This window comes from Haliaeetus leucocephalus, unplaced genomic scaffold, assembly GCF_000737465.1.
Source record: "Haliaeetus leucocephalus isolate CR32 unplaced genomic scaffold, Haliaeetus_leucocephalus-4.0 Scaffold773, whole genome shotgun sequence".
Classification (NCBI taxonomy): Eukaryota; Metazoa; Chordata; class Aves; order Accipitriformes; family Accipitridae; genus Haliaeetus; species Haliaeetus leucocephalus.
Window position 1 is genome coordinate 3,954,902 of NW_010973209.1, and position 25,503 is coordinate 3,980,404.

Here is a 25,503-nt window from a genome sequence, read left to right on the forward strand (position 1 = left end):
GTTTACCATGAAGAACTGGCAAAGCGTAATATGTGGGAAAATGTTATGAGCTTTGTTCTTCCCACAGATCTGCTTTGACTGCTGCCAGAACTCGGACAGCTTCTGAGCCAGGGGGCCGGTGGGGCGCAGGTAGAGGACGTACTCCCGGGGCAGGGTGTCATCGAGGAATGGGTCACCCACGTGGGAGAACAGCCTGAGAGGGAGAAAGAACTGTTAGGCTGGCAGATAAAGACACATATTTTTTCAGCAAAGTCAGCTTCCCCTGTCCTCACTCCCTTTATGGAAAAAATCAGCTCCAGCAGGTCAGGCAGAGAGGTGCACTGTCTCACTTGCAGCCCATTACCACTACTAAGTAATACAGAAAATTGAGTTTTAGTTTCAGACTGAGGCTCTGAAGATCTGGCCCGGGTCACTGCTTCTGCCTTTCTGCCTTTCGGTGTACAAAATGCAGGGAGGAGAGCACTAAACCTCTTTGAAAAGGCTGCTGTCAGTTTTCTGTCTAGGTGCTAGGGTGGAGAGGGTAGTGGTTCCTTTCTCTCACCTTTTTTTGCTATTACTCGAGATCACAAACTCTCTCAGACAAGGCTTGTTTCTGGATTGCTTATTTACAGCACTTAAATAATGGGTCAATAATTTTGCTAGTGTTTTTCAGATAACACCCCTGTTTAAACATGTCACATTCTAACGGCTGAAATCTTAGACGTTAAATTCACTCATTTCTTTTACTCTTTTTAACATTTACTACTTCATACCAACCAGTCGCATGCTGCTTGAACGCTTCTTCCACCTGTTGATGCCAGTGCTTTTTGTCTGAAGAGAGAACAAAATAAAAAGAATATTTCAGTGATGCTGGATTATATGGCTATAGCCACATCTATTGCTTGGACCTTGGGTCCTTGCTGGGGAAGGGCTGAAACGGTGTGTTTAGAAACCTGTGGAATACGCTTTTCAGGCTGATTCTCTCAGCCCTGGGTCTTTCTTTCAGATGTGCTGCCTGTCAAATCACTGTACACAGTTTGAGGGGCAAAGTCATGCAACCTGTTTAAAGTACAAGATATGGACCTCTGGGTTTTCCCTGCTTGGCCTGGTGCTTTTCTGGATAGTGAGGCATGGGCTATTGGCATTTAATGATCTCTTTGCCAGTCATTTGCTCAGCATGAAAATCAAAGGTTTGGGTCTGGAAGTGCAGACATTGCAATAGCACTGAAGACAAAAAAATTCAGCTGCCACCAGGGGGCAAAACCCAGAGGTTTTTCTGGTCAGAATAACCTGCCAAAATTTGCTAGCTCCCTTCAGTCCCTGCTACGCTGAAAGTGCTCTTTTGCTTATTTCCCTTCAGGATGCCTATAAATCCCTTTTTGCTCCAGCTAGGAAGATTCAAGTCTTCTGTTCAGCAAGTTTTCCAGTTGCAGAACAAACCAGCGCAGTGCTGTTTAACATGTAGACATGTGTTTTCCAAATGCTTGACATCAGCATTGAAATGCAGCTGTGGATCAGCTCAGCTTTGTAACACTAGAGACTGCCAAAATGAGGAATTCACCCAGAATCCAAATGGCATAAATATTTAGCAAGAATTATGAATGAAGAAAAGGATAGAAACATTAGGGTGGTGGGGCAGAAGTCAGGCGTTGGGTGTCAGGAGGCAAATTCCCCATGAAGATTTCAGAGCTTCCTACTTAAGGGAAGAAGGGCAGTATTGCTCTCAAACAAGTGCTACAGGTATGGTAGGAAGGAGCCCAAAATGAGCGGGATGCTGGTTTAATCTGATTAACCAGCACACACTCGTGCAAAATGGTGTGGCTGGAGGAAGGTCAGAAGAGCAAGAAGCCTTCGCTGAAGGTGAGAGTAGGGTCTCCAGGCAGCTGTCCCCTGAAGCCAGGGAAGGGGAAGGGATCCTACCGATGGGCACTGCCAGAAGAGGATCTACATCTTACAGACCCATCACGCTGCACTGGTAGACAGAGGTGTCTTTCCCAGCGTTAGACAACAGGGAATGCATTCAGGCACCAGCACGGCTCCCGCCGAAGGTAAAGCCCCACTGGCTGCCATTTGGTGTGTGAAGCATGAGCAGGTGTACAGCCCAGGGACCGAGAAAAGGTTGTATTCTGTTGTTGTTAATGCGGCCAAAGCAGCTGCCTCCCTTTTGCTCTGTGCGTTGTAGGCTGTGTCTCAGAGCTGCCTGCTGTTAGTGACAGAAAATCTGACTGAGGACAGGAAAACTTCTAGTTTACAGCGGCCGGCCTTGAGCCGTAACCTAATCTTACTAAATATGGTATGTTACAGCTTGATAGTAGTGCAAAAGACTTGCTGACATCTTTAAGCTAGAGGGAATGTGCCTGACCAAAGGGACAAGATCAATGTACTATGAACCCTGTGTTATCTGCTGCGAGTAGATGCTGCTGGTTGGTTACAGGAAGCGGGTCCAAGTGAGGGAAAAGGGTCGTGACTCCAGGGTCCAACCCGTGGCTCTAGGATTAGAACAGCTGGGACCATCCAGCATTTCTTGTTTCTGCCCATAGTGCTGGGTAGGACGTTTACTGTGCTTCTGTTGCCCTTTCTGTCTGCAGTGATGACTTTCAAAAGCACTCTGATAACCATGCGGGAATATGCAACATTACCCACCAGCTCGTAGACATGTGTTGTTGACTCAGCTGTGTTTCAGCTCTGCCCTTGGCTTCCCCACCCATTGAATATACATATTTTTGTTCATTTTGAGAGTAAGAGGAAGGCAGAAAGATAATGCTGCAAAAAAGGGCTGTGTTGCAAATCTGTGATTATGAAAATACTTCCTCCTGAAGCATTTTGCTGCCCTTATCTGCCAGCATTCATTTGAGATCAGCAGAGTGCTGGTCCAAGCACCTGCCTTCTGGAAGGATGCATCTTGCGGGGTCAACATCATAGTTTGGTCTGTTCTGTCTTGCTGACCTTTCCCTAGTCTGGCTCAAATGCACTATGCAAAACAGCTACTGCTTTGCTTTGAAAAGTAGTTCAGATGAGAGAAAAGAGCAAAAAGCCCTCCCCTTGCACAGGCCGGGAACCTTTCAGGGAGGCTGCTCTTTGAGCAGAGCAATGTGCAGCTGCCTCAGCTGGCCAGCCGTGGATCATCCTACCCTGGTTTCATCATCCTTTTCTGTTACGTCGCCTTTGCTCAGTTCACCTCTCCTCTTGCCTGCCTTGTTTATGCTCTTTAAAACACAATTAAAATGTGACTCTCCTAACCGTAGATCTTGCCACTGAAGTGTGTCTGTCTGGGTTGCATCCGAGGCAGTGAATTAAAAAAGCCCTCCCAGTAAAGCTCCGGCTTTGAAATGAGCAGTTTCTCCTGTTGCAAAGTGAGGGCAGACAAGCTGGCTCTCACTTGTTATTTACTCTCCCCAGACCCCAGAGCAGATCTCTGAAGGAGTCATACACAATCTAGTAGGACAGACGGTTCTGCCACCCACCCTTGTTGACTTGTTCGCTAAATGAATTGATGTTTCCTCGAACAAATCGCACAATAGAGCTCTGCTGGAATTGACTGCAGCTCCTTCTCCTCTGCCTTTGTGCTCCCGGGACCCCAAAGGGCGTTAGAAAACATTGGGCTGGGCTCCACACACGTTTGTTCATGTGTGATTTCAAAAGGTGCCTATCTCGTCCACGGGGACAATAAACTCCCTTTTCAATTTAATTTTCAGTGCGAGGAGGAAATACTGCATAAAGCAAACAAAAGCCAAAGTATATTTTTATCACCGGACCTGAAACTGAGAGGCTTTTTGTTTTAAATTTAGTGCTGGGAACGGTGATGATGACTGATAGCCTCTGGTTAGTCACAAAACAGGGCATGCACTGCATCCCTCCCAAACACCCTACTCTGTAGCCACCAGCCAGAACCTGGAGAGGACCCATCCTCCGGGTGCTCCAGCTCCCAGGCCCTGCCTGTCAGGATCAACTTTTAAAACGTTGAGTACTCAAAACTAGTCACAGCTGCGTTTGGCCGCTTACAAAAGTGGCCTGATTTTCACAACTGCTGAGTGCAGTGGGAGCTGGAAGACATATTCTGCTCCTGGGAAAATCAGGTCACTTAATTAGGTGACTACCTATGGCTTAGGTGCTCGGATTTACTCATGCTGGGTAGCAAGTGTTGTCTGTAGCATTGTAGCTAGTGGTACGAAGTGGTTTTGTGATGCAGAGGCGCCAGGAAAGAACTTATTTTTCAGAATCTACCAAATCGGCATCACACAGTAACCATTTCTGGTCATGCAAAAATTGCACCTGGATTCAGATAGGAGGTGAAAAGCTTTGTGCAGCATTACTAGTCCCTTGAGCCACCCAATTCCTCCGTTTCTTAACTTCTGCTGCCTCTGAGATGAAGTACAGGGAAACCATTTAACAATGCACAGCAACGCGTAATAGCAATTTTGAACAGGCAGCAAGGGAGATGCTATGTCCAACTGCAGGTCTGGAGATGGAGAGTTTAGGGAAGGGGAAAGAAGATCCTAATCGCAGTGCCTTCCAAAAGCACTGCAGGTGTTTTAGCCACCACAAAGAATCAGATATTTTTGATTCTTCAACCTCAAAGGCCTCCCTGTGATACTCTTTAATATCAAGTCACAAGAAAAGCCTTCCTCCACTCAGTCGCTGGTTAAATGGTATCAAAATACTGCTAGGAAGTGTCCCAGCTAAACAGTTGACCCCTTAGCCTGAAACATTACAGCAGAACCGGTGTTGCTGCCCTGACATACATATTAATGTGTAAATGGTGCCCATTTTAACCCCAGCCACTTAATGGGAGAGCACACCGCTCTGCATGCTACAGAACTTAACTCATTACTGTTGAAGGATTTTTGGCTTCCTGCAATTTCAGGGTAGAAAAAAAAGGCAACAGGGGAATGTCAATTCAGCTAGGAAATATATGTCCATAAACATAAAGTATAATGGCAAAATCCCATTTACTTCAGAGGAAATGACTGTAATGGGGAATGATGCATTAACCATAAAGAGAACCTTCAGTCTCAGAAGCACCACACAGAAATCCTTCCTCTGTAAGTGCTCAGCTTTTTTATTCTAGTCCAGTTTAAAAAAGGAGGGTGCGTATGGCTGCCAATGGTGTCGTAGTGCACGGAGTAATGAACTGCCATGTGGGAAAGTTAATGCAAACAGCGCAAGAGCAAGGGACCGGAGTGAACTATTTTGAGATATTTCTTTATCTGCACCTGCATTATATTTCATCACTAAAAAGGTATGCAGACTTTGGGGTATTGATGCCCACAGCAGAGATCAGCCGACACGCAAGGCACCGTGCTGGGGCAGGGAAGATGAGCGTATTTGTGCTCCGCGGTGGTGCAGGGTTCCCAGCCTCCATCATGGCCAGGCTGGGCTGCAGGGGCTGAGACATTCAAGCCCTCGGAGCTGGCCCTTCAGGCACGTAGAGAGCAGAGACCGCTGCAGGCAGCCTCCTCTCTTCCTCACACATTCAAATACGCCAAAGCTGAGTCATGCAGCTGGTCTGAACCTTTGGGTCCAGACAGCCTGTTTGTTCTCCAGAAGCAATGTCTAATTCATAGAAAGTTGGCCCCTCTGGCTGGTGCTTAGGACCGAATTTCCCCGTTTCCACTGGCTCTCCCTTTGCTATAATAAGCAGAGATTCAAACCCTGCCATCGGCAGAGCTGACCTCTCTGTTTGTAAGAGGGAGCTTGCTCTGCTGCGTGTTGCTGCTCACAGAGGCAGTAGAAAATGCTAGCAGCAGCCTCCACCTCAGATCCACCTACGAGTTATCTGCCTACGGAGGCACCGAGGGATTTGTGAATGAGCAATGGAAGGATGGAGGCAGCCTGTAAAAGAAAGGGAATGACTAAATCTTCCCTTTCATTATGTGCCTCAAGCCTAGACAAACTTCTTATCCATGAACAAAACCCCTCGGAGGGATGAATTCATAATTTCAAGTAGCCCTGAATCTTTGGCCCATAAAATACTTAGCTGTGTAAATAAAGGGTTTTTTTGAAACTGCATTAAACATGATGGAAGTACTTGGCTCTCCTCATCGTTAGGTTCAGTTCAAATGACTGCCTGACATGATAAGATAGGAATTATGGATCATAATTTATGCCAAATGAGTCTCAAAGAAGAATGTTGTCAAATAGAACATTTTTCTTAGGATTATAAAATAGGCATTTTAATTTTTGCTTGTGTGTGTGTATAAAATACGTATTTATGTAAACATATATTCAAATAGGTATATATATATATTTAAAACCTGACTTTTTTCAGTCTCTGTTGGTTCATCGTAAAAGAATAGAAACCAAAATGCTGGCTGGCTCAAGGGAATGAAAAAAAAAATAGGCCTTTTCTACATGTGGCTGCAGTTGCTGTTTGGAGTATGCCTGTCAGTCCAGGTACAGGTCAGAAGCCTAATAGTTAACTGCCCCCTTAGCTTACATGTCAAACTCAGTCATGGCACGGGAGGTCCTGAATTCAAACCCTGCTGTATAGCAATACAGTGTAGGGAAGCAGTTATAAATTCTTCGCAAACAGTAAAATTCCCAGCTTTGTGTTGTGTGTTTGTTTCCAAATTGCCCATCAGGTGACCTTTACAGATTCCTTAATTTTTTGCAATTTTCATCAATTGTTTATACCATTAACAATACAATAGTGGAAATGTGTCTATTTTAGGCTTTCAATAAACAATTGCACATTGAAGAATAGTTTTGCAAGAAAAATTTCTGTCCATCTAACGACTGACTTGATGTAGGGAAAGATACCCAAATTCCAAATAACCGACCGCATGTCTCATGAATTGCTTAGTTGTTCTACATGCAAAAATGGCCACAGAGAGGTGTTCTTTCCAAATGGTTTTCAATGTGGGTTATTCAAATGTGTTCCTCTGAATTCTCAATACGCAGAATTCACTTGGCCACCAAAAATCATATGATATTGTTTCTGTTCTTATTTGGGTGACCTTACTTCTATAAATAGGGACAGGACAGGAAGGTATCACTAGGGATCAAGTTCCTGTTTAGGGTAGGGGGTTGGGTAGGTTCCTTTTCTGCAGTTTGTTAAGCAAAAAACCAAAAAAACTTGGGAGTTTTTGCAAGACAGAAATGACTCTAACAGAGGTGCATGGCAGAAGAATTACTTTTTCTTCCCTTCACTGGGCTTTGGCTCAATCCTGCAAGCATTACCTTAGCTTATCCTTCTGTTGCTTTCCGTGCATGACGGTAGACATAAAGTTCTCCTCACGTTTAACTGAGTGACTCTAATTGCAGCCACATCCTCCACAAAACACAAGTTTATTGCTATACACTGAGGTCCCCTTAGGAACACGCCGTTCAGTACAACATCCCCAATTTAGGTCAGCAAATGCTATAAGCAGATCACAGCTATGTAAAGATCCAGGTCTTGCCTGAAATACAGGAACTTTCAGAGGAGTACGGGGAACTGCCTGACTGCACAGTGGCTATGGAGACTGCAAGATTTCAAACTGTGCTATATCCTGTAGGTCACATAAATATTTATAGAAGGTGCCTGACAGCATGATAGGGGCTCAGTAGTTCCCTTCCTCTGAGGGGTGGCTGCTCACTCCCAGCTATTGAATACCAAGCTCTGGTAATAGGAAAGAGAGAGAAATGGGAAACGCCACCAGAAGTAACTTGGAAAACCCACTGCTATGTATTTCTAGTTTCCATAATTTAAAATGTTCATTTTTTTCAGAGGACAGTCCAGCTGGCAAACTGCAGTCTGGCCACAGGATGATGATGATGGATGATGATTTTTCAGTGCAAAGAGTGAGGCCCTGGGCGTGTGTCTCTGTTTTATGTGTTTATTTTTTTAAGTTATGTAAGATTTTGAAGGCAGATTTGTTCCCTCTTCTTTAGCACATGTGCACGAAGTCATTCCCCTAATCCTCTGCTCAGCCAGCTTGTTAAAGCAAAAAAAGGGGGAAGTACAGACTCATAAAAAGTGTCCGGGATAAAGGCAGGAATGTAGCAGCCATTTAACATTTTTAAAGAGATACACAGTTTAAAAAGGAAACAGGATATTATTTTCTTTAGAACAATAACAGTACAGCTTTTTATGAGGCATGGGCTTAGATGTCAAAGTCCTGAGCTTGCAGTTGCCAGCCACTCCACCAGGTCCCCGCGTGATGGAGGAGGAATGAGGCGCAGGTATTTTGGCTGATTTGAATTGGTCACACACCATCAAAAGTCCTCTGTGTTTTTATTCTCCCCTTAGTTTTGCTTACAGTCATAACACTGTTTTTCTTTTTCATTTTTGTTTTGGATTACGTGTGTTGTCTGGCTTCCCAGTTCCCTTCCTTAAGCTTTTCTCTCTATATGCGAATCTAGAAATGTACTGCTGGTCAAACAAAGCAGTACATCAGCAGTCTCTGAAAATAACAGGATTCCTGAAGCTGGAGATTTAAGAAAATGATGTCTCACAATTCCCTAATAAAACCGTAAGAGTTGGCAGCACCTCAGCTGGCTGATTCAGAAAGGTTCAAACTTTTGATGCAGAGCAATCACTGGAAAAGGGTGACAGGGTTAAGGAAGACAGGTAATAACCGCTGCTGTTAAAGGGTTTACAGAATTCTGAATATTAGCAAAATAGTCAAGTATAGATTATACAAATAAATTCAAAGAGGAGGTGGTTATAAGTGGAGCATGTTCAGCAGAGGCTTGTCCCCTTCCAACACCTAATTTTAATACTAGCCAGAATGCTGCAGAATGACCAAGATTTCATTATTCAAATAGCGCAGTGCAGGAGAGCAGGAGCTTTCATCCCAATACATTTTTAGCTAACCAGGAAGACAATGTCTTTGCAAGAAGCCAAGTTAGAGGTTTCAGTATGCTCAAATGCACCATCTGGAGTTTCAGTGATAGCCAGGAAAGGAAGCAGTTGTCATGCTGATTGGAAATAAGTTCTCTCGCAGCGTTCAAGACAAACACGCTTTCTTCTTTCTAATTGCTCTTCTTCCTATACAGAAATGAGCTGGAATGGAAGAGAGATTTGCCATATCTCTGTTTTCTGCATCAAGGTCCTCTTATCGCTAGGACCTCTTTTTCCCATCACGGGTGGGTTTTAGGCAGAGCGTGGATCTGCCAGCAGGGCTTGCCAGAGCGGGAAGCTGGGCCAGGGGGCTGCTTACGGCATGCGGTGCCCGGCAAGCGCCGCTTGACACGTGAATTGCCATCGTCTCGCTGCCGCTTCACGAGCACCTGCTTCTCCATCTGTCACCTCGCCTCTTACTCCGAGCGGCACAGCTCGTTTTTGGCGACCGCTGTTGCCGCAGGTGCCTGCGGTGCCCAGCACAGCTCCAGCCGGTAGCACCAGGACCTGCTGCCGAAAAACTCAGCAGTAGCCGTGGCGACGGGGCGCACCCCAAACACCTAAATTCGGAGAATTCGGATGTCACACAAGTGATGGAAGAGGGGATGGTTTTGCCGTGGATGCTCTGACGTGCCATGCTCTGCCTGGCTCAGGGCTCCCTGGAGAGACATGCGCTTGCTTTTCTGCCCCCAGTTCCTTAAGGCAGCCCCACTTCTTTGTACGTAGACTTTTTTAGTATCACGTAGATCTTTAGGAAGAAGAAAGAAAAAAAAAAAAAGCCACAACTAGCACTTTAAAGTGCCGGTGTTAACATTTTCCAGCTTCTTGGGGTTTCAAAACAGGAAGTTTGGGGGCGGTGCAGTTGCACAATTTGCCAGAAAGCTGCTGTTCTGTGAAGTCGGTGACACTGGGCTGTACCGGGAACTTGAGCCCTGCAGGCCACCAAGGCCCTCATTTTCTGGGACTAATTCTCAGTGCAATGCGAGGAGATTTTGATGTGCTGCTCCTATGAGTAGGAGCTCTGTGGTTTTAGCTCCTCTTTACTGCCAGTGGACAGTTGACTTGTTCTCCAGAAACAGTAAAGCCCAGAGCTAAGGGGAAGTTTTCCCAGCCCAACAGAGAGGAAGCGGGTAGAGATAACATAGACCAACGTCAACATGGTATAGCTAAAGACTGAAAACAAAGCATTGAGCTATTTGGTTTGGATCTTGTGATGAAACTTGTGATGCAAACTTCCTTCTAGGTTAGAGTCCAGGTCTTCGTATCATGCGCATCCTCAGAGGGAGAGTTTGAATGTTTGTCTGAACTTGCTCTGACTTGACAGCCATGAGATTTGGACTATACCGTCCACTTACATGCAAACAACAAGCATCCCCAAAGTTTTGTTCAAAGACGGTGAAGCATCAGGTTGGGGCCTGCATAGCCAAATCCGTTCACTGTTTCAGTCCCTTTCCGTCTAATAGAGGGAAGGGAATATATCACAAGTAAATCCCACTGTGGGCTCCACAGTAAGGCTTCATGGGCCTATCTGGAATTAAATATTAAAGTTGGTCAGTGCGTGAGATGGAATAACTTTCTACCAAGAGGAACTGTGATGGTTAATATCAAAGCAATGATATTTTGTGGTTAGTCTGAATATCTGTTTACCAGAGATGGAAGTGTTAAGACACCCATGTGCTGACAGCTGGACTTGGCAAGCTTAATTTGGTGTCCTTTGCACTAGTCAGTTTTTGCATTATTTCCTGCATTTGGAGGAGCCTAGCTGTGTTCATTCTGACACCTTATTTTCTTCACCAGTAGTTATTTTCTCTTCTGTATGGGCAACGTCTCTTTATCATGAGGAATCTTACATGTTGTATGTACTAATGGACTCACAACTTTGCTGAAAAGGCAAACCCTAGGGACAAAAAATGGGAAGTAGATGCCTAGCAAGAAGCTAACCATGATCGCACACCTAAAATAGACTCACTCAAAGCAACAAGAAGGAAGTCTTAGAAATTAAGGAAGGTGGAAGGAAGAAGGGTGGGGTGCTGAGATAGTTGGGTTAAAGGCAAAAAGATACTCAGAATAGCCTCCTGCTCTAGACAGCTCTGTTGAGGAAATTTTTTAAGCCTTGCTGTTTTCAATAGTACAAATACTTCAAAATATTTCAAATAAGTATTCCTCGCTTACTGTTTCTTGCCATCTAGATAGGACCAAGTTATGTCAATATTGGTATGGGAGGCCTGGGCAAGCACCCCAAAGTGCTGTAGGAAATGGGAGAAAGGAGGGTTAACACAGCAGATGATGAGGCACACTTGCCACTGACTCAAGGCTAAAACACCCCCCCACCCCCCCCCGAATAGTCTTGGGGTTGGGAGTGCCATGGTACTAGAAGCTCCATCCTGGGGTGAGAAATCACACACAGGTCTCAGCCTCTTGCCTCAGAGATTTTGAAGTGTGTGGTTAAACCAGTAAGCTAAAGCTAATGTCAAAGTTTCCATTAGGGGAAAAAAAAAGTTAGTTAGCAAGCTCTGGTCTGAATTTCAATTTGGGTAACGGTATTTGGTCTTCTTTAGATCGCACAGTAGTCCTCAGCTGATACAAGTCTTTGCTAGTTGTAGTGAGCTCTCTAAAGTAATCCTGCAGCCCAGGACATGAGGAAAACTGCAGCCAAATGAAGCTGTAACATAAACTTTGGTGGAGATTTTTAAGTTAGCTCAGCTTTGGCTTGCCTCTTCTACTTCTTGTTGCAAGAGGAGGAACTTTAGGCAAATGCGGATGCTTTTGAGAGTCCTGGACACTAAAGTAAGGTGGGGTATGCGAATTGGAATGAAGTATTGTGTGTTAGTATCTGTCCTTTACCATCTCAAATGGCAGAAGCTATAAAAATGCAAGTACAGTTATTTTAGTGTTATAACATTAATAACAATGAGAAGTCATAAACTCTTGGCCAGACTTTAAACTCTAATACCAGATTATATATTAAAAGTGTCCTTGTAGTGTCCAGTTAAGTAATCTGAAATTTGTCCATGAGGTCTAGCCAAGAGTCTCTGAAAGGTTTAAATGCTAACTATGGAAGGGTTAAAAAAAAGCCGCATTAAAAATATGTATGTTTGAAGTCTAAAAGGGAACAGGAAATGAAGAATTGTGATAAACTGAGAAACAATGAGATAAAGAAGGATCTAAGAATGTAATGAGAAAACTCTACCACGGACTGGGAATATTTCCTTGCATACTTTCCGGATTTTCTTATTGCCTGTCAGTTCTAACTGTATAGTCTTTATTCCTGTATCTGATCACATTCTTGCAGAATATGTAAGTCAATTACAAAAAAGAAAATAGGAAGACCTTAATGAGACCTGGATTTAGTAATTATCGCTACACCAAAGAGTACTTATGCATATATTTAACTTCAAGCACGTACTTAGAGACTTCAGTGAGGCATAAGCACACGCCAACTGCTCTTCTGCAAAGCCTATGCTGAAAGGTTCTTGCAAATCAAGGCTTTGGGTCTATTCTTTCTTCTAGCAGATTTTCTAAGGATTTTAAAACAAGTGTTTGCCATGATAAAAGTATCTTTTTTCAGTTCACTGAAAACCTGGGGATTTGATGCTAGCGAGCAACAAATGGATGTGTATTTGCCGGAACCGGACTGTACTTAACACTCCCACCCCCTGACAAAAAAATCCCAAAGCAGCATACCTGACTGAAGGTCTGCCGCAACCTTCAGCACAGCACAGCGCATCACCCGCATGGTCCCGCTCCATCCCCTCACCGTGGGATTCTCCTTGACCCAGTTCATAGCCTTCAATTAAGGGCTCCCAAATCTAGCGGGTGTCGTGATGCACTGGTTACTCTAATGCTTAGTTCTCATGGTTGTGGAGGAATAAACTTCACCTTTCTGTGCTCCAAGATGTCTGTTTAACAGCGTAAAATGCTCTCTGCAGCTGCAGCACTTCCCAGTACCTGGCACAACGGGGCTCAGAGACCTCAGTAGGGCACAACCACGGTATAGATCATAAAACATCAGCTCAGTAGGTTTCTCCCCCAATCATTTCAGTCTCATCTGAGCCATCTGAGTAAATGTAAGCAGCTCAGCACATAATTTCATCCATCTGCAAGGGATGGGAATTCCCAGGGGCTAAGCGCTGCTGAAAACCTGCCAACTTTACAGCACCGACCATAAAGGTTCTCGACTCCTATTCTGTGTTTTTCACATCAATAACCGATGTGAACTAGGTCCCACAGTCTAGTTATGTCTCCTTCCTTCTCCTCCTCTCACCGTTATCATTTCAAGTTCTGACACCTAAGTAGTCAGGTACTGGGAGCAATGGACTGGGAATAAGTAAGGAGATACTTATAGTGTGTGTGTATGAGGATCAGAGACATTACCTGGCCTGTTTTCTGCCTCCTCTATTCATATGCTTGGCCAATATGACTACTGAAGTTTTGTGATTGCTCACGTACATAAATGGTGGGAGATTTGGGTCTTCCCTTTAGTTGAGAGTTTTGACCATAAGGATTCTCAGATGAGATGTGTTGTCTGAGTACAAAGTGGTTTTTCTCACGATTTTTTCCTTTGCCAGTCTCCAAAGGCAGCTAGCACTTCGCTTTAGCACTTTACCAGAAGCATCTCCCATGTGGAAGCACACTTCATCCTATTGCCAGGGTTGTGTAGGAGGCCAAGTCTTGGATGCTTGCCTTGAAGACCTTGTTATCCAGATTGATCTTTTCAGGCAGGTATTGTTAGACAGACAGACACACATACACACTAGCATCACCTCATTTCCCTAGCATAGCTCTCGCCCGCGCTAGAGTGTAAGTACTGGTGTGGGGGTGTATTTCTAAAATTATTCACGATGCAAATCTTTTACAACTGATCCCCATCTTATCTATTTTGTGTGTGTGTCTGATATCTTGAAAGCATACGAAGAAGTGCAATTTTTTTCTTAAATGCAGAAGGAATGGTAATGATATTGCAGCCTTTCTTGCCATCACGCTGACGAGGCAGCCTGTGCTGTGCTGTACGTCACTGATGCACTTCAGCTCTTGCTAGTCAGGCAGCTGTCACTAACAGCAGCATTAGCAAGTGCAGCACGTCAGCGGCGGTACCCAGGAAAAGCACCTTGCAGCATTGGTACTGCAAAATAATAATGGTGCTTACAGCAAGACCCCCTCTCTCTGCCCTGTCAGAGTGGGCTCTTGGGAGATGAAATAAGAAAGAGCTATAAATTAAATGAATGACAGGTGCTTAGTGTGGATAAGGATTGGTTATAAAGTCTCCTTGGTTTTTAAAGACTATTTTGTTATGCAGGCTCCTGTGATTATGGTAGAGGACCTAGACTGCCATGGGATTCCTTCTTCGTAAATATTTAAGAGCTGCGTTGTGAAAAGTGGTCAAGAAAGGAGAATACTGGGTATCAGTTAAGAATAATTCTTTGCAGTATATTTCAGAGGCTAATAGCAAGGCACGTATGGTAAATCGTGCATGTAAGTGCGCTGTAAGAGATGGGACAGCCCTTCTAGAGTCCAGGATCCCATTCTTCCAAGAGACAAACTCATTCCAGTGTGTTTCACAGGAACAGAAAGCTGCACCCTGCTTTTACCCCTGTCCAGTACTGCCTTCTGAATGCAAATGCATTCAAGGAGTCACTGCCCGTTTGAGCTGCTGCCCTACAACCCGCAGCTGGAGTCAGCTGCAGGCTTGGCATCACCAAACCAGGAGACAGGCTTAGAGAGCCTCAGATTAAGGCAAAAGGAGAAAATACAAAATTTTAAGTAGAAGGAGTTGAGGGTATCCTGGGAACACATTTCAAGCTTTTCTCTGCAGTGAGGCCTTTCTTTAGTCTGGCTCTCAAAGGAGCTGAGGCTTATGGGACCGTGCTGCGTCCATGTGTCTGTCTGCGGGTCTCTCCAACATTCCACAATAACTTCTGAACCTACTAGTATATTTAAACCCAGTGTGACAGAGATGTAGAGCTATCAAGGACATTCCATGTCTTGCAGCTTCTGTAAAAACAGGTTCTTGGATAGTCAGAAGTAACCTTAGGAGTGCACCAGCTGGAAAAGATTGTGAGGTGAGCTTACTTGTCATTAGACAACAGAGGATCCTCACAGAAGCAAGCCCTAAAAAATGCTGCAGTCATAAGAAAAGCATCAACCATCAGAAAGACATGTGCACAAAACAAGGCTTTGTGAGTTCTGGCATTCCTGGAGCTGGTTGTTCAAAGACAGCGAGGGTTCAAAGGCAGCTACAGCATGCTCTACACATTTTTTTGCCGTCGATTCATCAGGGTAGGCAGGGCTTTTGTGCTGACAGTTAAAGCGCAAGCGAGATCAGGACTGTACAGGAGTTCAGATCTGAAAGGGGATAAAGTTGGCATAAACTATACCAACACAAGCACTTTTATACTGCCACAGTTGCAGATATATTGGGAAAGCATCGCAGAAATTACTATCCTGGGAAAGCCAAAAGAGCAGAATGTGTGTTTCAACAAGACATACGTGTCTGGGGGATCCCACAACTACAGGTGCTGAGGCTTCGAGAAAGTCAACAAATATTGCAGGATAATGGCCTCCCAGCTGCAGATCTGCGGGCTCCTGTGCTCCCAATACTGGTGGCTGCTGTTCCAGGTACATACGGGCATGTAAGATAACGTAACTTTTCCTCAGTCCTTCCCCGTTCTCTGAACAGACCTGGTTCTGCTAGCCTCTCACCGCTCCTACCTCCCTCAACGATTTCACAAACCACCCTTGGGAAGCACAGATAAGGAGGTTCCATGACATGTGAATTAGCGTGTGCATGCAGGGGTCTTCTCTGTCTCCCCGTGTCCCTTTCATCTGTGGCAATACAGGATTTCGGGCTGCAGCTGAAAACAGACCTTTCTCAGTGCATTCCTCTTTGCCCCTTCTGCAGTTTAACATTTAATGCTTTATCTCCACAAAGCACGTTGGCAGACATGTTTCTATATAGGGTGCAAATAAATTGCATAGAGTGAGGCTGAAGTGAGTATCAGGGCAAATTCTGTTGGTAGGAGACAGACCTCGGCACCATTTTCTGCTGCTCGGCACTTATTCTTTCCTGCATTAAGGTTCTGGGATGTTTATGGATGCTAAGCCCAGTTCTGCATGGATTCCTGTGTGGACAGACTAAACTGCATAGAACTTACTCCATCCTGCAAGACAGATGAACGTGCAGTGTGCTAAACTGCATTGAGACCAAGGCTTTCAGAAGAGCTCAGCATTAGCCTAATTTTGCTCCCAGTGGTATTGAATGAGGCAGAATTAGGCTAGAGCTGAGCTTCTGAAAGCGGTACCCTATCTTCCTCTTGCTGTGGTTGTCTAAAAATAAGGAGTCCAATTAAATCAACAGCAGTACAAAGTATGAGGGAATGTATAATTAATTAAAAAAATCAAAGGCTGTCTTACAGCACTGATCAGCATTTAGCAATCCTGCCACCAGCTCTTACTCTTTTCATTCTTCCTTTTTAATCAGTGATTATTGTTGTATCTCCTTACATTACGATCACATATTCTGGTAGTATTTCAATGTGACTGTATTCTCTGGGAGCAGTAAACCTAGTCGCAAGAAGAAAATGAGACATTCTATTAAAAGAGGAAGGGAAAAAATCTGTGACCAGCTCCAGCCCTGGTCCTGACCCCTAACTGGAGCCCTTGATATCAGTGAAGGATAAAAATTTGCTCACTGTGATAGTCAAGGCCTTTATTTGCAACACAGCCCTGACGAGAAACTAAAGCCTGAGAGAGAAAAAATTGCATGTCCAAAGTCATCTCTCCTGTAGTTTGTGGGAAGGGGAGTAGGGGGAGGTGTACTAGCTCAGAGCTATTGTTTTGTTTCTAGCACTCCCTGCCCCCAAAATGGGGTTCTTGGGTCTACCAAGAGGGTGTAAGGTGGCCACCTGAGAGCACACAGCTTTGTCACCTTCCAAACAAGTGTTTCACACTTTTACTCTCGCAGTGCAGTGTGAAGGGAGCTGGAGAGGATGTGCTCTTCTCAGTTATCCTGGCAGGAATCCCCAGAAACTGTGCTGGATTCACAGCAAATCTGGAGTGACTCCATCTGGGTTGCCGGGAGCAGAATCTGGCTTATATTTTGATTGCCAGCTGTTAGTGGGAAACAGTAAGAGAACATGGAAGGAGAATCATTCTGTTCTGGTGGCTCTTCATCAGCTCATGCCTAGATTTCTCCATTTTTCCTTTGTCCAGTTGAATTTCAGGTTGAATCTGTTTGTTTGTGGCAGTAAATGTGGACAGTTAAAAAGCCTCATGATATGGCAGTAGCCTAAGTACGGACTTTTGCCTCAACGAAAGGTTGAGGAGGATTCGCGCCATTAAACCAATGAGGGTGGCAGCAATTGCTCACTTTGCGGGTAGTTTCAGTGAAGTGAATGAATCTTGTGGTGGTGGCATCCTTCCTTTTAAATAGTTATTCATCCTGTAGAGGTACCTGCATCTAGACTTGTCTTTACAGTCAACGGAGGCACTTGTAGGGCATGTTTACATTTGGCAACGGTAGACATTTAAAATAGGCTGGATGACTCATGCTCCCTAAGTGCCCGTTTCTCCCCATTGCCTGGAAAAAGAGTGAGATGTCTAGCCCAGAGATGGGCATCACCTACTGACATGTAAGGTTATGTGAAAGTACGCCTGCCCTCTATTTTTCTGTGCCTATTCTCTGTCTCTTGTTGGTGCATTCTATCCTTTTCTCCTGTATATTTAGATTATAAATTCCCTTCGGCACTATAAACTCCTGTAATGCATGATGCCAGTGTGACAGTATCTTGGGATCTTTCAGGAGCACCATCACAAAAATAACAGTACAATACTTTCCAATTAGTACGTACAGACAGAAAAAAAATGTCAGCTGTGAGAGACAAACTATTCATAGTGTGGTCTCTACGCTATCAAAAGAGCTGAGGGGGAGGATCTTTTACCTTAAGCTATGCAAGCAGCTTTTACGTATGACTCACAGTTTCTTTATCCTCAACTAAATACCTCTTGTAAGAATCCTGATAGAAATTGCTAGTAAAAGATCACCCATCTCTAGGTTTCAGTGAAGTTTAGTAGAAAGTTAATACCCCTGCTATATATTGGTGTAGAAGAGCTCAAGGAGGACGAAAAGGGATCGTATTCTTGCAGAGTTCTCCGAGATTTCCAAGTGATGGCGTTAAGACTCGTATTTGCACAAACATCTGCCCTGGGCTATATTATAGTGATGTGTCGGTTAAACAGAAGGGATCATTTTCTTTTTGGGTTGAAATATAATTTCAGATAATTCCTGCATTGTTGATTTGCAATGTCCTTTTGGATATCTAGTCACGTATGAAGGAAGATTTCAGTACTGCAAACCTGGCTGTCCTGCATGCAAGACTTGTCTATTTTGTTCAGTGTGTTTCTGAAGGATCACCCCCATCAGATGAGTCCTTCAAATAGATTCAGGATTCCAGGATACAGCCCTGCTGTTGCCAGATTTAAAAATAAAGATCTCTACCAGTTTTGTTTATGTGGGGAAAAGTCATTTCTACTCCTCTGCTGCCTTTGCTAACTGGGCACTCGTTTCCAGCTATAGGCTGCTGCTCTGAACTACGCATTTGAAGATGTTTTTGAAATGCATTATTACCCTGAAGTTGCATCTCTCCCTTTTTGATGCATAATTTAGATTTTAGCCTCTTACAAATTACATGCCTAAGGAACTGTTGATGCTTCTGGGGGAAAAACCCAATAATAAAACTGTACAAAGTATTCTTTGTGGACAGTGTTCTGGATAGAAACACATTTATACTTCTCTGAGTTTTCCCTGTTTTTGTCTCTGGGATGAATACAGAACCTCTACTGTTTGGTAATTCACCAATACCAATGAGATCTCATGAATTCCCACTGCACATCATCTGCGTCATGAAATTGCAGTTCCTTGTGGTACCCTGATGGATGGATGGGTGGACAGACGGACTATGGGTGGAAGAGAAATTAGAAGTAGCTTTTTGTCTAATGGAGCAGCTTCTTCATTGCAGAAAGGGAAGGCCAAGCAAAACTCAGGGAGAAACATGACTATTAAAGTCTTGAGGGGACTTGAGTAGCTAGATCGAGTGCTAGATTTGGTTCTCTTTTGCTGGTTGATGTTTGCAAATCTATCTATTTCTGGGTGCATTTTATACTGTGCCCAAAATAGAGTTAGTGAGGTCTCTGGCTGCTGCTGCTATTCTTTAAGTTACCACAGATTTCTTCCAAAATCTGCTGAAGCCCACAGAAGAAAATCCCAGTGGCTTACAGAAGCCTTTGGGACATCTATATAAATTGGTCTGACTCTTTCAGGATGGGCGAAAGGATTGTTTTATGTGTGTGCTCCAGTTCAACGCAGCTACGCAGAGGGAGGGATCTGCTTCTCTGCGTTTGGTTTCAGCATCTGTAAGATGGAGGAGGGTTTTATAAACTGGGGGCTGCACAAGGCACTGTGAATTTTGATTATTTGGGCAAAAAAATTCAAATGTCAATCACTGAGGTCAGGCATCTCAATAGGAACCTAAACAAAACTGCCTTGATTTTCAAATGTGTTGTTAAAATCTGCAGCTCTGAGGATCAGCAGGCACTCAGTATTTTTGTCAAGCTGGGTTGCTTTTGTTTTGCTTTATATGGATGTCACTGCTTAACTGGACAAACCCAAACCCGAATGTCTTTGGCTTCAATATTTCTAATTAAAGGTGTAAGCATTTTGGGTAAGATCCCACAGTACATGAAATGCCACTGCTCCCTACTGAACTTGGCTTAAAATTAGTAATACTAAGTCCAAAGTTAATTAAAATCACAGAAAATAAACCTTCTGTTGAAAAACAACTAGAAGGACTGAAGATTTAAGATGGCTCTGCATTGTACATGATAGCTAATTTTAACTGAGTTCATCTGTGCTGCTCCTGAGGTTAAAAAAAATAAAAATTGCCTGAAAGTATCTATCGAAAAAATTGAGATACAGTGGGAGATGGAAAAAAAGTCTAAAATGGAATGTTTTTCTAAGTATTGGAGGCAACATCAGCAGGTTTTTAAGTATGTAATTTATAGGGGAAGTGACTCAAATGAAATTATGCACTTTAAAAAATCAGCAAAGTGTTGAGCGCATAATAACCTTTGAAGAATTTAAAAAGCCCTTTCATATTTGTATTATTAGAATTCCTCAATCCTGTAATTTTACTTCCTTTTTTTTTTAATGGCACACATCCTAATATCAAGTGATTATTTCAGAATCAATGAGTTTCATTAGAAAAAGCAAAGTCAATCCATATCCTTCCTGGCTGGGGAGGAAAGCTTAAGAAAACAACTCAAGTGTATCCTAAAACCTTAGAGACCATGACAAAAAAAAATTTCAAGTTTTAATGTTCTGGTTATTAAATCTCACTGTCTTTAAGCCAATCTCATGAGCTTCTGTCCTTAGTCATAAGCCTTAAGCTTTGCAGTCCTCCATTGGAGTAGGTGCAAGATGGAGAGAAAAAAGGGTCAGAAATTCCAATTCTTCCATCCCTCAAACTTTGTGGCGGTTCCCCACAGGAATTAAAAATATATGGCAGTTTATGGTGAGGATGTATCCCTCCATCCCATTAGTAGGGAGACCTGCAAGAACATTTTGGGGGGCAATCCACTACCATTTAAAAATCTACTCACTATATTGAAGTCCCCATCATTTTCCTCCTCGCTTCTCTCAAATCAAGGTGGCTTGAATTAATTCAGACATTACTCACACAGAAAAGGCAAAAAAGTTGGTACTTGCTGAAGAAACCTTCTCTGTGAGCATTCTAATCCACTGTTGATTTTCTGTTTTTATTGCAGTATTTGACACTTGATCCTTGTGATACTTAAGAAGTGTTGTATTAGATCCGATAAAAGGCCCATGCAGACCATTTTTTCCTGTTTCACAGCCAGCAGTGAGTACTTAAAACTAGTATAAGAGCAAATGCATAGAAGTTGTCTTCCTCTGCCCATACCTTGCCTCTTCCCAGCATTCAGCAACGGGCAGTTTAAGTATTTCTTGAGGTAAAAAGTGCATCTGAATGACTGTGATAGACGATCTCTGAATCCCCGTCTGCCTTCCCCCTTTACAACACCCTACCTCTGTGACTTCCATGCTGTAGCTATTTGCTGCATGAAAAGTTCTTCCCTGAGCTTGTTTTAAGCCTTTTGCCTCCTGCACCAGCTGTAGGACCCAGGCAGCCTCTTAGATTGCTTGTGGCCAAAGCAATGTGTAAAATGGTAAGTGAGACCATCAATATAATACACTAGGGAGCTACAGATCAAGCAATGGAGGACCTTGACTAAGACCAGAACACATGATCCTGGGTAAAAGCCAAATAAGTGAGTCTGACACCTTGTCCATTTCCATGAGGCTTAAGCATTTTATGTAGCCTGAAAATCAGCTTTTTTCCTGTCTTAGAACTACACGTTTGCAAACGAAACATGCATTTTTCGTCATTGTTGAAAAGAGCTGAAAATGTTCTGATTTCAAGCTTTTTAGGGAGCGGGTTTTCTGATGAAAATAGAAAATTTCAATAAACTGTTCTCCCGAAGGTTTCATCCTTTCCTTGTCTTTGTAATAGAAATTACGGTTTGGTAGGGGTTTCTGAAGGGTCACCTGGAGGCAGGCTGATTTTGTTATCCTTCAGATTATCTCTAGTGGAAGAAAGGTAACACCACTGAATAAACTCCCTTCTGCCTTTGACCCAAAGATTGCAAACACCCTTCACAAAGGGGCTGGAATTTGCTTCAAAAGGAGTCAAACAATAACCTTTCAATGGATTCCATCACTTCCGTAATAAACAAAACATGATTCCCTTTCAAGCTTATCTGTGTGCCAAGTTCTGTGGTTACAGTACAATAGCTGTATTGTTCTTGTATGCTGCAGGCTAAAATGTATTTTGGTAACTGCTGCTCTTTATAACACAATTGTCTGATGACAGTTATTCTAGCAAACCATTAACTCCTTCAGACCGAGAGGACCTCTTCCAAGAAGGCTGGATAAGCCTCAAAAAGTCGATTTCTCCCACTGAGCATTGAATAGAACAGAAAGTAACATAAACTTGGGACTCTTGATGTTAGATAACATGTAAATTATGGTGACTCATAGTGGAAAATAGTAGATTAAAATTACACAAAGACTTACTTAACCACCATCTTATGATTTTTTTTCCCGTATATGAGTGTGTGACATATACTCACACATACTTCAGAATAATGCTACTATTTGTCCATCCCCCTGCCCCACAGCAGTCTTGGAAGATATGAGATACAGAATAAAAACGTACAAGCATATTCATATTCACCTCACATTCCCCACTGAGGCATGAATGAACCCTGAAACAGTTTAATCACTTGTACATTTGTGACAAATACGCTAATTCCCACAGTTACACTCTCATGAAAAAGCTTGCTGCTTGCTGGTTTTTGCTAGAGTGCCTGGGTTATTAATGGGATATTCCCATTTTACAGTTTGGAAAACAGGCATGGGGAAAACCCAGGAAGTTAGTGGGTGATCCTAAGCAGCGCGAAGGCTGGAGATAGATTCAGGGTGATGGTTTCCCAGGCTTCCCTCCTTGAACTAAACTACAAGAACCACACAAGCCTACAAGAGCTGCTTGGAAAGAAGGCCAGAATAGGCAGAATATGTGGCTCTTCACGGCAGGAAACACTGAGAACAAGGGGGGGGGGGGGGGTTCAGTGTGTGCACGTGGCATTTTTGTAATTCAAGTTCAAGTCACAGGCAAACTCAAAACAAACCAAAAAGAAGAGCCAAATCTGTTAACATGAGTTGGAGACCAATTCCAGCAGTGACTGAGAGTTTAAGGATAGGAGATACTCCTTTCTCCTGAATCAGTAAAGCCCATCCTAAACTACGCTAAGGAAACATCCAGTGAGGAGAGAGAAAACAGCTTGGCAAAAACAAACAAAAAAAGATTTTCATTTCTGAAGGACACAGGTTCATAAGTAAGTGCCAGAAACTGTGGCTGGATATCTAGAGAAAGGCTGAAAAAGTGCATTATATTGTAGAGAAGGAGTTTCCATATTACTCATCCTGCCCATCTCCCAGACAGCACGGAATTGTTCTCGGTACTATCGTCTCATTTGCTTTCTTCAGCTCGGTATTCAGAGGCTCCAAGGAACGAGGCCAGCCGACCTTACAATTAGAAATGTTCTTCCTAATATTCCGCCGCAATTTGTCTTTGCTCGTTTTCATGCATTAGCCTTTATGAACTTCACAAGGCAACCTTAATTGCATTCCCTTCTGGCTGCTTAAGGAAGGACGTTTTTTTTTTTTGCATGGTTTGAAAGCAGGGTTTGAAGCCAGGGTCCTCAGAGCCAGAGCACAGAGCTTTGGCAGTCACAGCAAGGGAGCGTGTCCACTAACTGGTAACAGCACTGGGCTGTTAGTACCAACCGCTTCCCCAGTGCATGATGCTCCAGCAAGGGCATGAGATTCATAGCCCTGTCACTCAGCCAACGTACATTTTATTCCTTCCATTCATTCACTGCACCTTTTCTCTGAATTTCCTTGCTTTGTCGATAGCTCTCTGCTGTACGTACTTCAGCAGAACAAAGTCTTTGATGATTTTTTAATTCCTGTGCATTCTGGAGCACCTAGGCGGGGATTTTTACAGGCACCCTGAAGTGTGAGCTTCCCAAATCAACTTTCGTTTTGAAAATCACCTTGCTTTGCAAAGATCTAAATTGCTTAACTTCTTTAGCCTCCTCTGAGAACCCCACCCCGAAAGACTTCATAATTCAGAGCTCATCTATAATGCCCATGCTGTGCATGCTGAAATGTAGCTCAGTGCGGGGTCAGTAACTTGCAGAGGGAAATAAACAGCATTATACGCACATGGTATGTTACAAGGGCTAACATTTCCGTCTTTCTAGGAAGCAATATGGGCAGACAAGGTGCAGTCCTGCACTCCCGTCTGCCACGCAAAGCCCATCTCGGTATAGGATGATGAAGCAGGCAGTTCTTCCTCAGCTACAGTCCCCATCTTCCCTTGCATTTTCCATGTCTGTATTCACATGATGTTACCTCTCTGTTACTTAGGTGGAGCTTTTTGTAGTAAAGGGCATCAGTATACGTATGAACAGTGCTTACTGGCTTGTGACCTTGATGTCAGAAGGAGGCTTTTTGGTTCTACCAGCATATGCATTATTACTGCAAATACCATAACAACTAGTTGTGAGGAACCAGAATTTTCTTCCCTTGTACTATGCTATATAAAGGCCTGTGAGGATAGGTCAAGCGGCTTCATTTGTATTTGCTGTGTCTAAGCTAGAGCTCCTTAAAAACGCTGGCATTTTCGAGACTTTGCTAGATCTTCTTATTAACTCGAGAAATTGTTTTTAAAATGATGAGCATTTTTGATACCCAGTCAACAAAATCTCATTGTGGTCACACTGTATGGGGACTAGCAGATTGTGGAGAAAGACAGAAAATGTATTCTAGACTCATTTTAGGTTTGAGGGAGGCAACTCAAATACACATTAAGAGCCATTTACAGGAATGATATATTTAGCTTTCAAGAGTATGTCAGTGATGTATCTGTTCTCAGTGCATAAGTCTGGGTAGTTCCTTCTCAATCCAGTTCTCAGTCCACTGTATATTTTGATCCTGTAGGAACCTTTCTGATAATTTTTTTTCAGAGAATCATTGCTTTTCATCTTCTAGCATTGCTATTTGCCTGATTCTGAAACTAAATCCTATTCATACTAAATTCAGTGGCAAAACTCAAATCTTTTTTTTGTTTGTTTAAAAGAAAAAGGCCAAATTGTCTGCTAAGAAATTTTCCTAACAATTTTGATTCCCAACAATTTTTGTAAGAGAAAATAGAAGGTAAAGAAGTGTGGCAAAATGGAGAAATCAGTATTGAGGTTTGTGTAATTTACTCCATCTCCTGCAATGGGAACATTTGTACGTGGGTACCGCAGCCATTATATGTGTGATAGATGGGGAGAGAAATTGGCATTGAAATTTGGGTTCATTAAGGAACATTCACCGGGCTGTAATTCAGGCTTAGGAATGATATTCGAGCTTTGGTTGTAGACAGATGAAGTTTCATGAGAAAAGCCACTAGGATCCCAGGGAAATGATATGTTTTAATCCTTAAATAAAAAGTATAGAAGCCAAGAGTCTGACAAGCCTTCTGAAGTGTGAGGAGTCCTTCCTGGCCTCGCATCAGGTCACCGACAGGACAGTGTGAAGCTGCTTTTGTGTTGTTGCAAGCCAACAATTTCAAGGTGCATAAATAGGCCTGAGAAAAATGTAGAATTAGAACAAACTCTCACACCCCCCCCCCAAAAGTTTGACCAAAGCCAGCTCAATTGTCTGTATCAGATGGAGGAGTTAAAAAGACAAAAAAAAAAAAAGCTTGTGCAAAAGCGGGAGAAATGTAGAGGCTAAAGGCTGCTCTAACCACTAAGTATCAACTTCATCACCCACCCACCTCCCACATACAACTAGAAATAACTTTAAATAATTTATTTAAGTGTGTCTGTATTGCAGTTACATATTTAATGACTTAAAAGGACAGTGTTTCACTTAGTAATAAATTTGAATTTTCCATAATTTGCAGGTAAGCATTACTCCTGCACCCTATTTTCTGAGAATTTCAGAATGCTTTACAGCGCTCAGTGGATTAAACTCTACGCTGCTGTCTCAGGTAGTCATTAGCCTTATTAACAGA

The 25,503-nt window shown here is 43.2% G+C and overlaps 1 protein-coding gene across 1 annotated transcript in view; it reads right to left on the reverse strand.

The window, feature by feature from the left end:
* UBASH3B (ubiquitin associated and SH3 domain containing B) overlaps positions 1 to 25,503 on the reverse strand; it is a 74,648-nt gene that overhangs the window by 25,253 nt on the left and 23,892 nt on the right. The window contains exons 2-3 of the mRNA XM_010581427.1: positions 757 to 810; positions 7 to 193 (exon numbers count right to left, since the gene is read on the reverse strand). Coding sequence (XP_010579729.1) covers positions 7 to 193; positions 757 to 810 — 241 coding nt within the window. The remainder of the gene's footprint in view (positions 1 to 6; positions 194 to 756; positions 811 to 25,503) is intronic.